Genomic DNA, 15,043 nt, shown 5'->3' with positions numbered 1-15,043 from the left:
AAATCAAACGCTCTGTTCTGGTCACATTCGGTTTGTGAAGTGAATTAGCCACCCAGTGGAATTCAGTTAGGCAGTTGGATAGATGAGTCTGGAAATTGAAGGCAACATCTGGCGTGGAGATGTGGATTTGAGAGGCATCAGAGGGACTGAGTGGGATTCCCCAGGGAGAGAGTGGAGATGAGAAATCAGAGGGTGGAGCCCCAAGAGTAGAGAAGATGAAATCCAGGGGGCAGAGGGGGAAGGAGCCTGCAGAATAGGCAGGCGGCAAGGGTGGGCTGTCCTGGGGCCTGAGAAGACAGCGTTGAGGAGGAGGGAGGGGCCCACTGTGCCAGGTGGGCTCTGTAAGGACAGAGCTTTTCCCGTTGATTTAGCAAAATAGAGATTTTTGAGAACTCCGTTGGTCTCATATTGGGACAGGTTGAGGAAAGACCAAATGGAATGAGTGCATGGACAACTGTAGAAGGGAGCAGAGAAAGAAGGCCGTCACTGGAGAGGCGTGGGGGCCAGGGGAGGTGTTTGTGTCTGGTTTTTAATATTGTAGATTCTACCCCATGTTTGTACGCTGATGGGAATGATCCTGTAGAAATGGAGAGACTGATCATGAGCCAGAGAGCGGGGAGGGGACGGGATCTAATGACCAAGTCAGGGGCCAGCCATGGGTGGGGGCAAGGACCTATCTTCACGGCTTCCACTGTAACCCGTGGAAGGCGGGGGTGGTGGGGTTGGGGTGGGAAGATGCACGTATCGTTCTTCTCGTTTGATGCTTCTCGCCTTTCAGTGACACAGGAGACCAGATCACCAGCCAAGATGATGGCATGGAGAGCGCTATTGTGAAATGACATCCTGGAGCGGGCACGAGGCGGGGGCAGGGGGTGCGGGTGATGGCCAGGGAACGGCAGAGGATTGCCAGGAGCATCTGACATTAGTGGTCATTGCTTGAAAGTGTAACCCATCAACAAGAAGATGGTTTTTCTCCAAGCATGTTTAGCAGCTCGGGTGCAGGTGGAGGGTAACTGGGCAGTTGGGTTTAGCCAGGGTTGGGCTTTTGCCGGTGAACACAGCAGAAAGCGACAGGGCCAGATAAGACTATTCAGAGCTGGCGGGGGCGGGGCTGGCTGGCAGGGGTTTAGAAGCCTCCTAGGGGCTCAGGGAAGCTTTGGGTTGTGTGGCTGGGCTGAGGGCAAACGGGCAGAAGAAATCCATGCTGATGTGGGAAAGGCCATGACCTGGGGTGAACCCAAGGGCTCCCGAGTGTAACAGCATCCTTGATCCCCAACCCGAGACGCACACGCACGCAAACACACATGCACACGTGTAGACACGAATGTACATGCACGCACTTATATGTGCACAGGCACACGCTCACATCTTCCCTGCTTTGACTCCATTTCCACTTCTGCCCCGTTCTCATCCTGAGTCCCCACCCCCACCCCAGCCGCAGCCCCACTACGGCTCTGCTTACCGGTGGAGGATCAGGCCCTGCTGCCGGCTGGGTCTCCACAGCCCGGCCCCTAAACAAGGGAGAAACCCCCCAAGAGGGGAGGGGCTCAGCGCAAGGCTTCCCCTTGCACCTCCCTCCCCTCAGCCCCAGGACACTCGGGCCCACCACCCAGCCTCATCCCGCTGCCCTTCTAATCTCAGAGGGGCTCCTCATCCCCTCACATCCCCGTGAGGGGACGTGCCCTTAAAGTATAGGCCTACAGAGCAAGGAATTCTGGTCTTAGAGCTATTATACAGATGGGGAAATTGAGGCCCAGAGGGGCATGACTTGCCCAAGGTCCCACATCAGGTCAGGTGCAGTCAGGACTAGAATTCACCTCACCTGTCACTCAGCAGAAGAGCGATCTTCCTGGGGTCAGGGAGTGGGGTGGCAGGTGACATAAGAGGACAGCTTACCCTTCTTTGGGTGTGTTTGGCGCTGGCATGGATGGCAGGAAGCAGTTGGCTTTCTTTTCCTCCAGATTTGCTGTGGGCATTAGGGGCATGGCTTCCTGGGAACTGTCTTCATATCTCCCTGGGCCGGACTCCGGCAGAGCCCCTCGTGGCCGGATGTGTGGAGCGCCTGCCTCTCTGGGGGGCTTGTCTCCCAGCTGCTGTCCACAGCTGTCCAAGGGGCAGCAGGGCTCTGCTGGCGGTTCCACGTCTGACTCCTCCGCTGCCTGGTGACCTGGGGTAGGCTGACACTCCAGGCCCTGCTGAGGATGAGGACACCAAGATGGGGAGCCCCATCCTGGCTCCCAGGTGAACCTCAACACTCACCTGGAGACCAGTTATCACACGCTTACTCTGGTCCAGGCACTGCGAGCATCATCTGACTGAGTTCTCCCAACATGCCTAGAAGGTAGCACAGGTTCCCCATTTTGGGGGATGAGGAACTTGAGACCCGAAGGAGGCGTGGCCTACCCAAAGTCATGTCCATGCTGCTCTGTGGAGGTAGACCGGGAGCCTGGAGAGAGTGAGATGACCGTCTTTAAATGAAATTTCTTAAGGGATGCTTCAAAGAACAAGAGTCCTTCACGGCGTTCCCTAAAAAGGGGGTTTTTACACTAACTGATTTCAAGACTTACTATAAAGCTTCAATAATCAAAATAGTGTGGTGCTGAAATAAGGATAGATAAATAGATGAACGGGACAAAGTAAACAGTCCAGAAACAGACTCACACATATGTGGTCAATTGATTTTCAATAAAGGTGCAAATTCAGCAGAGAAAGGACACTCTTCAACAAACGGTACTGGAATGACTGGATAGCTATTTGCAAAAACTGAGCATTGATCTGATGCTCACGTCATACACAAAAATTAACTCAAAATGCATCATAAACCTAAATATTAAACCCCAAACTGCAAAGTTTCTTGGAGAAAATGTAGGAGAAAATCCTGTCTGACCTTGGGTTAAGCAAAGATTCCTAAGAAATAACACCAAAACCACTAGCCATAAAGAAAAAAATTGATAAACTAGACTTCGTCAAAATTAAGAATTTCTGTTCTTTGAAAGTCACTGTTAAGAGAATAGAAAATACAGCTCACAAACTGGGAGAAGACATTTGCAAATTACATGTATGATAAAGGACTTGTATTCAGAATATACAAGGATTCTCAAAACTCAATAAGAAGAAAACAATCTAATTTTTTAAAAAAGGGCAGAAAGTGAAAAGACAATCCATAGAATGGAAGAAAAAAATTGCAAATTGTATATCTGAGAAGAGTCTAGTATCCAGAATATATAAAGATCTCAAATGACTCAATAAAATGACTAATCCAGTTAGAAGAATGGGCAGAGTATTTGAATAGACATTTCTTCAAAGAAGATGTACAAATGGCCCATAAGCACATGAAAAGATGCTCAACATCATTAGTAACGAAAGAAACGCAAATTAAGACCACAATGAGATTCCACTACACACCTATTCGAATGCTTAGAGTTAACAAGACTGGCCATATACCAAATTTGGGGGAGGATGTGGAGCAAGTGGAATTCTCATACATTGCTGGTGGGGATGTAGAAAGACACAACCACTTTGGACAAAAGTTTGACAGTTTCTTAATAAGTTAAACTTACATACACCATATGATCCATTCTACTCCTAGGTATCTATTTGCCCAAGAGAAGTGAAAACATATATCCATATGGACATGAATGTTTGTAGAAGTTTTATTTGTCATAGTCAAAAAGTGAGAACAAAATAAATGTCCATCAACAGATGAAGGGATGAAGAAACTGTGGTATATCCATTCAGGGGAATATTACTCAGCAACAAAAAGAACGAAGTATTGATCCGCACCATTACAGATGAATCTCAAAATAACCATGCTGAGTGAAAGAAGCCGGACAGGAAGAATGTATACTGTATGCTCCCATTTATGTAAAATTCCAGGAAATACAAACAAATCCACAGCCACAGAAAGCAGGTCAGTGGTTGCCTGGGGATGGGAGGCAGGAGGGATGAGGGATGACAAAAGGGCACCAGGGAACTTTGGGAGGTGACCGATGTGTTGCTTTTCTTACTTGTAATGATTTCGTGGGTGTATAAATATGTTCAAAACATCAAACTGCACACTTGAAGCGTGTGCAAGTGTATGTCAGTTATACCTCACTGAAGTTGTTTAAAAAAACCATATCGTAAAGTAAAAATAACTGAAAAGGTATTTTGTGGTCAAATAAGTTTGGAAAAGTCACTGTCCGACCACCTCTTGCAAGGTCCCACCGAGCTCAGCAGCTGAGAAACAGCTCCTAGGATATCCTGGCATAAAGAAACCTGTTGGAGCTTTAGCAAACCCAGCATGTCCCCATTTTGATGGTCAGCAGAACCCCCCACCTCCCCCCTGCCTCCAGCACCCGTGGGGCCCCTCTGGAAACAAGGCGGAAAGGCTTGCTGTGGACAATGAAGAACATCCAGAACATCCCAGTGACCCGCACGGACGCCTCCAGTGCAGACAGGTGCAGACACAAGTGCCCCAGAATGGGGGGCATGGAGGCTCCTTCCCCTCCCAGGTGTGGGTCATTCCATTCTCCCTGAGCACGTCTTCACAGACATACCTGGCAGCTCTCGGGGGCCTCACCCTCCACCGTCCCCGGGGTCTGCTGTCCCCTCTGCTCATCCTCAGTCTCCTTCCCTGAGCCCAGCTGCTTCATCCCTGCATGTGCTGCAGGGACCCCGGAAGGCAGCATCCCCAGCTCACTTCCTGGCGTGGCCTGGTCCTGGCCCGCTTGCGGCTCCCCGGGCCCCTCCTGGGGGCCCCGAGGTGACCGCTTCTCCCTGCGGAGCACAGACAAAGGGACACGTCAGCTTCTGGACTGGGATGTAGTTTTATATTCTCATACTGCTTTGTAGTTCCCAGAGCACCTGTGCAGAGCTAGGCACACAGCAGGCGCATACCGAATGCCGGGGAGAACGAATGAGGGACTGACGTGAATTCCCTAAATCACAGACACTTTGATGTCAATGCTTAGAGGAGTTAGAATTTAATATTTTATTAATGTTTAATATTTTGTTATTAATTTTAAAAACATAAAATCAGAGAGAACTGGGATTCAGAGAGGTTGAGAGATTTGAGCCTAAAGTCATAAAGCCGAAGTTGACAGCTCAGGATTTGAGTCTGTGTCCGCCTGATCTCACTTTAATGTTCTGGGCGTTTCCTCCAGGCTTCTTCATGTGGATATATACACAGATTTCTTTTTTTTTTTTTTAAGATTTTATTTTTCTTTTTCTCCCCAAAGCCCCCCAGTACATAGTTGCATACTTTTAGTTGTGGGTCCTTTCAGCTGTGGCATGTGGGACGCCACCTCAGCATGGCTTGATGAGCGGTGCTGGGTCTGTGCCCAGGATCTGAACCAGCGAGACCCTGGGCCGCCGAAGCAGAGCGTGCAAACTTAACCACTTGGCCACAGGGCCGGCTCCTACATATGGATTTCTAATGGGGATTTATTTAATTACCATCTTCAAATAATTGCAAATTCTACAAAGTTATAATTCTATTGCATATACAATTTTATAACCTTTTTTCAAGTAATATTATAGCCTAAATTATTCCCATGCCAAAAATCTTTCATAAATATGCTTTTTAATGAAAGTATAAAATTCTGTATTTTATAGATAATCATAATTTACTTAACTGTTCCCCTGTTGTGGGCATTTAGAGCACACTGGCATTTCCAATTTTTTGGTATTTAAAGTAATGTGGCAGTGAAAATCTTTGTGCGTAAAACTTTGCCTGAATCTCCAGTTATTTCCCCAGGGTATATTTCTAGAAATGAAGGTAAAGACAGTTTGAGGGCAATTTACACAAGTCACTAAGTTGCTTAAGCAGATGTGTTGAAATGGCTTGTATTTCCGCCGGCGAGGTATGCTGCATCTGTGTCAGGCGGCTCAAGCCTGGCCGTAATTGATTTCTCTCTTTTCATGGAGAAAAGGTTATTCAGAGGTTTTAGGTTATAATCAAACTGAAATGATAAGCTAACTAGTCTTTACTATTCCTGTTTCCCATGCCTTTCTCTTTGCCTCTCTCTGGTTCTGTCTCGATTTTCTATTTTTAAAAAGAATACATTCTCAGGCAGGCCTTGTGGTGTAGTGGTTAAGTTTGCATGCTCCACTTCAGAGGTCCAGAGTTTGTGCGTTCAGATCCTGGGTGCTGACCTAGCACTGCTCATCAAGCCATGTGGGGGCAGTGTCCCATATACAAAATAGAGGAAGATTGGCACACAGATGTTAGCTCAAGGACAATCTTCCTCAAGCAAAAAGAGGAAGATTGACAACAGATGTTAGCTCAGGGCCAATCTTCCTCACCAAAAAAAAAAGAAGAAGAAGGAATACATTCTCACTGTAAAGTTTAAAAATATATACAATACTTAGAAAATAATAACAATAATACCATGTAAATGTGTGTTTCTGTGTCTCTCAGTCTCTCTTTTGTTAATTCAGTGAATACATATTTTATGTATTCTTTTATTAATTCAGTGAATACATATTTATTGAGCATCTACTGTGTGCCAGGCACAGTCCCAGGCATGAGCATTTGAGGCTGAACAGGACACATAAGAGGAGCTTGTGGTCTAGTGGGGAGCTCAGATAAGAGGCTACCCCAAGTCATTTTGCATGTGCCTCGTGCTGTGAGAGAGGGGTGCCGGTGTGGTGGCTGGGAGGATTGACCTGGCTGGGAGTTCTCTCTCCTCTCTCTCCCCGCCAGGTGGCTCACAAGGGGTTCCCTCCTGGACTGGCTTTCTGGAAGCCCCAGCTCACCCTGGTCCCGTCAGATGCCTCTGCTCCTGGGTCCTGACCTCTGCAGGCCCCTCCTCTGATGCTTCTCTGTGTCCAGGCCCCTTCTCTGGCCCTCCCGGAGCTGACAAGGGCTGCTTCCTGCTGCTCATCCTGACAGCATCTGGAAACACCACCTGGAACAGAGATGCCCACAGTGCTGGCTCAGGGGCTGGCCAAGAAGACACATTCCCGAGGTCTCCTCCCACTCCCTGGGCATCGTCCCGGCCTCAGAGACAGAGAGATCCTGTGCCTAACTGGGGAAGGCGCTGGAGAGCGGCGAGAAGGAGGCAGGAGCCAGGGAGAGAGAGAGGTTTGGGTACAGGGCCCGGCCCAGCCGAGAGGCTGCCAGTCAGCACTAACGGCTCCAGCCTGAATCTGGCGTCCGGAGTGGTGCCTGAGCCAGGGGGTCTCACTGAGGACAGCTTGCCAGAGCACCCTGGAGGACTTCAAGACCCTCACAAGGTCAGAGAGAGGCTTCCACAATTTCCACGACTTCAGAGCTCAGGCTCTGGAACTGGGTTGTGTTGCCCAACTGGGTCTGTCACTCCCTAGATGGGAGACCTTGAGCCGTGACTCAGAGCCAGCTCCAAGCCTCGTCTGAGTCAGGACACTCTGGACAACTCGGCTCACGCAATTGGTGACGATCGTTATAATGCAGGATTCCGCCGCGAGCCAACACTGAGGGCACCTGCTCCGAGGCGGAGCCCGTGCCCGGCGCCTCCAGGGACGAAACCCCAGCTAGTCCTCATCGTGACACACATGGAACAATGAGGTGCAAAGGGGTGCAGCGACATGTCCCAGGTCACACAGCTGGTTGAGTGCCAGGCCTGAGACCCCACGACTATGCTCGCTGAAAAAATCAGTGAGTGAGTGAAGGAAGCCCTGAAGGTTTGCCCCAGCCTCCTTCCAAGACCCCACTCCGGGCCGTCTCCCTGTCCCCAGGGGAGCCAGGATTTATAATGTTGACTTTTTATGGTGACATTTTTGGCTCTGGGGAAACTAGATGGGGAGGAGGACCTTCTCCGTGCTTTTTCAGTTCACACCACTTGGTGCTTAAAAAAAATATTTGATGGAAAGAGGCTGAGAGGTGTGATGAAAGCTTAGGATACAGGCTGGGGGCTGGGGAGGGTCATGGATGGAAGCCTCGGGCAGCTGCCAGGGAATAAAGGTTATAAGGGAGCTGGAGGCCATGGAAGGCACCAAGTAGAGTAAGCAGGCAATTCCTGTTTTGCTCACCCAGCATCTCTGCTGGTAACAGAAGCCAGCATTCTTTCTATGGGAACCTTCCCTTCTCAATTCGGCCCATGGGGCTCAGTGGAGCCAACTGAGTACCACCTCTGGCTCCATTGTACCAAGAGATCCGGGCCACTCTGCCCTGCCACGGTGACTGGTTCAAGGTGAGCATGCGACCACAATCTGGGCCAATGACAGTGATACCAGAGAGTTTCTTCTCCTGTTGGGGATGCTATGCCAGAGGATATAAGATGTGAAGATGTAAGCCTGGAGTGGTCAGGGCAATTCCTGCCATCTTACAAGGAAAGCCTGCCTGGGAATGGCACAGAGAGAGGCAGAGCCAAGAGAAACTTGTTTAGCACCTTGATGCAGCCATACCTGAAGTCTACTGGTAGCTTTGTCAGTTACCCAAGCTGTTGTGTTCTGATTCCTGCCTGATCCAGTTGGAAATGGGTTTTGTGTCACTTGTAACTGAGTCTTAATTAAAGCAGTTGGAGAGAAAACCTGGGCAGGGGAGGGGAAAGGTGCCTGCTGGGAGTGAGGGATCAGAACATGAGGTGCAGGTCCCTACCTGGCTAACCACTGATCTGATGGGCTCAACACCAGCCCTCTTGCTGGCAGTCCTCAGGCCAGGACCTGGCCGGGCCCCTGGGGCCTTGATCCTACTCTCCATGTACACCTGGGCATTTCTGTTGTCCATTGTGCCAGGGCCAGCAAGGGTACCAAGTGAGGGGCATCAGCCACTGAGCTCCCACAGGAGAAACTCAATGACAGTTCCACCAAGCCCGTTACCTAACCGCCTCTTCAGCAGCCCACATGGAGCCTGTAATACAGAGGGCCAGGCCTGGCACAGGAGGAGGGTGCAGCAAAACCAGAGAGCAGCCACGTGCAGTTTACCCACGTATGTTTCCTAATTCTCACAATGACCTGAGGAAGAGGAAGCTCTCTGGAGTAAAGTGACTCACCCAGGGTCCAATACCAACAAGGTCATAGACCAGGAATCAAACCACAGCCTGTTGGATCACAAAATCCGGGCACTCTCCCCGACGGCAGCATTTCCTCTCGGGTGTTCTCCAGAATATTGGTCCCACAAGGTGAATCACAAAAAAACGGTCATGAGGCCAAAGGTGTTTGGAAAGTGCTGAGTTAAAATGAAACCAGCTCTTTCCTGCAAGACTTTCTCAGAGCCTTGAATAGACGAACACGCGTTCTAAAGAGAGCCCAAGAATGTCATGGTTGCTGCTGCTATACGTAAAAACGCCAAGCTCTTCTTGGGACTAAGGAACCGGAGTTGGGAACATCTGTCCTGGGGACCCTAAGGTCTACAGTGGCAATATGTAGTTTGCCAAAGCACCCCCACCCTGCCCTGGACACTGCTCTTTCCAAGGCCTTTCTTAGTGTCGCTCCTTCTGCCTCTGCCATCCAGCCTCAGATTTGGCCACACTGCCATCCCCCACGCAGACGCTCTGTTCTGGTCTGGGCACACCCCTACGGTCCTAACCCCACAGACCCCCAGCCTTGGTGCTGGCCTCCTACTTCCGTCTCTCTGACACCTCCCTACCCCAGCCTTCAAGCTCCCACCTCTTCTCTAAGCTCCCAACTGCCTCAGCCCTCTCTCCAGCCTCTGAATTCCTGTGAAGCAACATCAACACCATTTCTATGGTACGTCGTGGACCCCTCTTCACCATTAACCAGTTTCTAGGGGCAAATCCCACCCCTTGAAGATCTTGATGGTGTTTCTTCCACTTTAAATCATAGCAAGCCAGCCATCACCCACGGAGGAACCTTCTATTTGCTGGACATGTTTGCAAATCATATTCTCCTAGCTACCCTGTGAGGTGAGTGGGTTCAGCCTTGTTTTAAAGATAAAGAGGGGCCGGCCCAGTGGCGCAGCAGTTAAGTGCGCACGTTCCACTTTGGCGGCCCGGGGTTCACCAGTTCAGATCCCAGGTGTGGACATGGCACCGCTTGGCAAGCCATGCTGTGGTAGGTGTCCCACACAGAAAGTAGAGGAAGATGGGCATGGATGTTAGCTCAGGGCCAGTCTTCCTCAGCAAAAAGAGGAGGATTGGCAGTAGTTAGCTCAGGGCTAATCTTCCTCAAAAAAAAAAAAAAAAAAGATAAGGAAACCGAGACGCAGAATAGCCTAGTGTCCTGTCCAATGCCACAGGCTAGTCTGTGGAGAAACTAGATTCGAACTCAGGCCTGTGGCCTCCCAAGACTGCTTATCTCACCATATTATCTTGCCTCCAAAGAAGCTTAAGCCATTCACTCATTTACCTACGCAATCAACAATTGTTTAATGACACGGGCCCGTGCTAGGCACAACGTCAGGCCTTGGGGACACACTGGGTGTTCTGATGGCTCTCATGGGTTACGAGGGGAACCGAGGAGGGGCCCCTCACAGTGCTGACTCAGATCCACCCCCCACTCCTCTCAACCTTACCCACCCTCCCATGCTTTCTGCAGTTAAGCCTGCACCCCCACAATGCAAATGAGACCTCCGCTCCCTTGGGACCCCTCACCCCAGGCGCAGCTGCAGGCTCCCAGAGGACCTAGAGATGTCAGGGCTGTGACCAGGCCCCTCTCTCTTCCCTTGGAGGGCCTCTCTTCTCCCTGCCGTCTCCCATCAGGGCTCCCTAAGCGTGCCTCTTCCTCTGAGCCTTCCTGCCACGGGGGTGCCCATCTGGGGGTAATTCCCCTTGCCCCCAGACTCCTCACACCCGCTCCTCATTGTCCACTGTCTCCACCTCAGAACCCTCAGGCCCCAATATTCCACAAGCTGAAGTTCTAGGAGGCCAGAGGCCAAAGGGGACCCAGCCCCCTCTCCATCCCCATCTGGAGCTTACAAACTCTGGGAGAGCTGGACAAGAAGGGGAAGCCCCAACCCTAGCAGAAGGCCGTGGAATCCGAGGACAGAACTGAGTGGGGTGGGGCACAAATACGGACTATGTCCCCCTTTCAGAGCACTTGGTCCTTTTTTTCGGGGGGCGGGGGGTGGTGAGAAGATTAGCCCTGAGCTAACATCCGCTGCCAATCCTCCTCCTTTTTCCTGAGGAAGACTGGCCCTGAGCCAACATCCGTGCCCATCCTCCTCCACTTTATATGTGGGACACCTGCCACAGCATGGCTTGACAAACACTGCACAGGTCCACACCTGGGACCCAGACTGGTGAACCCCGGGCTGCCAAAGTGGAACGTGTGAGCCACTGGGCCAGCCCCGTTTAGTCCTCTTTTTGTTCACAGATTTATTGAGATTTAATTCACATACCACACAACTCACCCATATAAAGTGTACCATTCAAAGGCTTTTAGTATATTCACAGAATTGTGCAATCATCACCTCAATTTTAGAACATTTTCATCAGACCAAAAAGAAACCCCACACGCCTTAGCCATCACCTTACTCCTTCCACCCCCAGCCCTAGGCAACAGCTCATCTACTTTCTGTCTCTATAGATTTGCCTGTTCTGGACATTTCATACAAATGGAATCATACAACATGTAATCCTTGGTGACTGGCTTCTTTCACTTAGCAGAGCATCTTCAAGCTTCATCCATGTTGTTGTTCATACAGCCCTTTATTCCATGATACAAGATCATATTACAGTTCGTATATCCATTCATCAGTTGATAGACATTTGGGTTCGACTTTTTGGCTACTATGAACAATGTCACCATGACCATTGATGTACAAATTTTTGTGTGAACATGCATTTCATTTCCCTTGGGTATATACCTTGGGCTGGAATAGCTGAGTCATGTAATAACTCTATGTTTAGCCTCTTGAGTAAAATTGCCAGACTCTTTCCTGAAGTGGCTGATCATTTTACATTCCTACCAGCAGTGTATGAGCATTCCAATTTTTCTATATCCTCCCCAACACTGGTTACTGTCTTTTTTTTAGTCTAGCCATCCCTGTGACTGTGGGTATGAAGTGGTATCTTACTGTGCTTTTGGCATTTCCCTGATGGCTAATGTTGAGGAAATTTTCATGTGCTTATTGGCTATTTGCGTATATTCTTTGTAAAAATGTCTATTCAGATCTTTTCCCCGTTTATAAATTGGGTTATTTGTCTTTTTATTGAATGGTGAGAGTTCTTTATATATTCTAGATGCAAGCCCTGGTCAGATATATAATTTGCCAAATTTTTCTCACATTACATGGACTTTTGTCCTTTGCAGCACAAAGTTTTGTGTTTATGCTAAAGTCCTATTTACTTATTTTTCTTTTGTTGTGTGTGCTTTTAGTGTCATATCTAAGAATCCATCAGATTCTTTTTATTATAACATAAATCCAAGGTCATGAAGATTTATGTCCATGTTTTCTCCTAAAAGTTGTATAGTTTTCGCTCTTATGTTTAGGTCTATGATCCATTTTGAACCAGCTTTTGTATATGGCGTGAGGTAGGGGTCCAACTTCATTCTTTTGCATGTGGATACCTCATGCCAGCACCAGTTGTTGAAAAGACTATTCTTTCTCTATCGAGTTGTCTTGGCACGCTTATGGAAAGTCAACCGACTGTAAATGTGAGGGTTTATTTCTGGATTCCCAATTCTACTCCTTTTTCTATAAGTCTATCGTTATACCAGTACTGTACTGTCTTGATTACTGTAGCTGTGCAGTAAGTTTTGAGATCGGGAAGTGTGAGTCCTCCAACTTTGTTCTTTTTCAAGATTGTTTTGGTTTTGAGTGCCCTTTGGGAAGAGGTTTCCTCATCTGAGAAATGGGGGAATTTCTCTTAGCAATGTCTACAGTGGCAGAAAAATACAGCAAAGAAAGATAACAAGTGACCTATACTATATACTTCTGGAGGCCACCAGGGAAAGCTGCTCACATCAGACCCCCACCTTGGCCCTGGACCTACCAGAAAGCAGCTGGATGAAACACAGCAAGATTCTGCTCCTCTGATCGCCTCCTCACACATGTGATGGGCTCTGTCTGAGCTTATGCTCTGCCTGTTGGGCTGAATTGAGTTCGTTTGGTAAGTAACGGAGTTAACCTGGTTGTTGACAGCAGGTCCAGTTATTCCCGGCAGCCGAGGTTCAGGAACGCGTTTTGGGAATGTCCAGCCATGTAGTTGGAGTTTGAGAATAAGGTAAAGGACTGTCTGGCCTCTTCTGCCTAGAGGACACTGTAGTTTCCCTGGGCTGGTCACTGTTTCATTGGCCTCCATCACACAGTGAGGATGACAATCCTCACGCTGCCTACATCACAGGGATTATTGTGTCAAGGTAACCTCTTCCAGAGAGCCTTCCCTGACTGCCCCTAGGCTGAGGGAGGTCTTTCTTCTCTTCGCTCCAACAGGCCCTATGAGTTTCTTCCATCATAGTACTTTTCACTCTGCATTGCAAATGACTCTTTTCCTGTCTCCTTGGGTCTGTGAGCTCCATGAAGGCAGGAGCTGGGTTGGCCTCATCTCTGTGGCCCCAGCACCCAGGACTTGGCATACAATAGGTGCTCAAGGCCCGTCTTTGTTAGACTGAACTGAACTGAAAGTGCTCTGGACACATCAGAAGACCCGGCTGCCCCAGCACAGGGTGATGATTCCCTTCAAAGTTCATGAGAGGAAGTTTTCCTATCTGTGGCAGCCACATGGCAAGGCCCAAAACAGTCACCATGGGCTGCCTTCACGTTGCTTGGCTTCCAGAGCAGAAGTGGTGGAAGTTGGTGCTGACGGTGGCCACTACCCCAAAGTTCAGCTCTTGAGAGCTGGTCCTAGATGCTCTCCTAGCTGGAAGTTTCTCTGACTCATTGGGTCGAGGTTCTTTACTCCTGGGAGACCCTATTTTCCCCTGCGTTGTGCAGAATGTGAAAGAGAAAACATGGCGGCCTATCCCCAAATTGCCACTTGGCTCTGGGATGTAGCCAACTGAACACACACACACACACCCATTCACTCACTTATTCATTCACCGAGCACTTACTCTGCGCCAGGCCCTGTGCCACTGAATACAGGGGTCCACAGGCGGCAGGGACAGGGTCCTGTGTTCAGAAAGCTCACAGTCTAGTGGGAGAGCAGATAAACAGAATGATGAGAACGTGAGCGGCTAAGATTCTCAGTGTGGGAGTGTGCCCTCCCCTCCCCTAGCAACTTCTCTCCCCCTCCATCTTGTAAGGGGAGTTCTATCTGCTTCCCCAGGAGTTCAGGAAAATGAGAGACAGGATCAAAGAACTTAGAGGAAGAAACCTCATTTTCTGGATGATTTCTCAATTTCTTCTTTGTTGTGGAGAATCAGGGTAATGAGCAAAGTTGAAATGAGAGGTTAAATCAATTCACATAGACAGAGGTTAACTTCACACTCATCACGATGACTGTTATCAAAGAAAGTGGAAAATAAGCGTTGGCGAGGATGTGGAAAAATCAGAACCCTTGCTCAGTGTTGATGGGAATGTAAAATGGTGCAGCTGCTGTGGAAAACAGTTTGGTGATTCCTGAAAAAACTAAACATAGAATTACCATGTGGTCCAGCAAGTCCCCTTCGAGACACGTACTCAAGAGACTTGAAAACAAGGACTCGAACAGGTGTTTGTACACCACTGTTGATTGCCATATTATTCACAAATAGCCAAAAGGTGGAAACAATCCAAATGCCCATCAACAGATGAACGGATAAACAAAATGTGGTCTATCCATACAGTGGAATATCATTCAGCCATTAAAAGGCATGAAACGCTGACACATGGATGAAACTTGAAAACATTAAACTAAGTGAAATTTGCCAGTCCTAAAGGAGAAATACTGTATGATTCACTTACATGAGGCATCGAGAATAGGAAAACTCATGCATAGAAACTAAAATAGAGGTTACCAGGGGTTCGGGGAGCGGCAAGTGGGGTGTTATTGCCTAATGGGTACAGAGTTTCTGTTTGGGGTGATGAAAAGTTCTGGAAATAGATACTGATGATAGTTATACAACATTGTGAAGTACTTAATTTCACTGAATTGTACACTTAAAATGGTAAAGTTTATGTTATGTATATTTTACCACAATAAATTTTTTTTGATTTAGGAGGTTAGATCAATCCTGTAACAAAGAGCTTATACAGAGT

General features: G+C 48.6%; 1 protein-coding gene across 1 annotated transcript; it reads right to left on the bottom strand.

Annotated features, from left to right (window-relative positions):
• Positions 1 to 642: 642 nt before the first annotated feature.
• On the bottom strand, positions 643 to 8,689 carry LOC139045393 (spermatogenesis-associated protein 21-like). The gene is made up of 6 exons (XM_070511423.1): positions 8,561 to 8,689; positions 6,739 to 6,890; positions 4,539 to 4,758; positions 1,897 to 2,195; positions 1,463 to 1,511; positions 643 to 771 (listed from the first exon to the last, which is right to left on the bottom strand). The coding sequence occupies exons 1-6, from the start codon at positions 8,687 to 8,689 to the stop codon at positions 643 to 645; spliced, it is 978 nt and encodes a 325-aa protein (XP_070367524.1).
• Between the last annotated feature and the right edge of the window lie 6,354 nt (positions 8,690 to 15,043).

Source organism: Equus asinus, chromosome 5 (assembly GCF_041296235.1).
Source record: "Equus asinus isolate D_3611 breed Donkey chromosome 5, EquAss-T2T_v2, whole genome shotgun sequence".
NCBI classification, from domain to species: Eukaryota; Metazoa; Chordata; class Mammalia; order Perissodactyla; family Equidae; genus Equus; species Equus asinus.
Note: the sequence above shows the minus strand (reverse complement) of the source record. Positions and strands in the feature narration are given on the sequence as shown.

What these genes read in the sequence shown, in the direction of transcription:
- LOC139045393 (XM_070511423.1), bottom strand. Translation starts at nt 8,689, where the DNA reads ATGGACAACAGAAATGCCCAGGTGTACATGGAGAGTAGGATCAAGGCC. An exon ending in TCAGATCAGTGGTTAGCCAG is followed by an intron (nt 6,891 to 8,560) that starts GTAGGGACCTGC and finishes TCTCTGTTCCAG; the next exon opens with GTGGTGTTTCCAGATGCTGT. An exon ending in CCAAACACACCCAAAGAAGG is followed by an intron (nt 1,512 to 1,896) that starts GTAAGCTGTCCT and finishes TCCCTTGTTTAG; the next exon opens with GGGCCGGGCTGTGGAGACCC.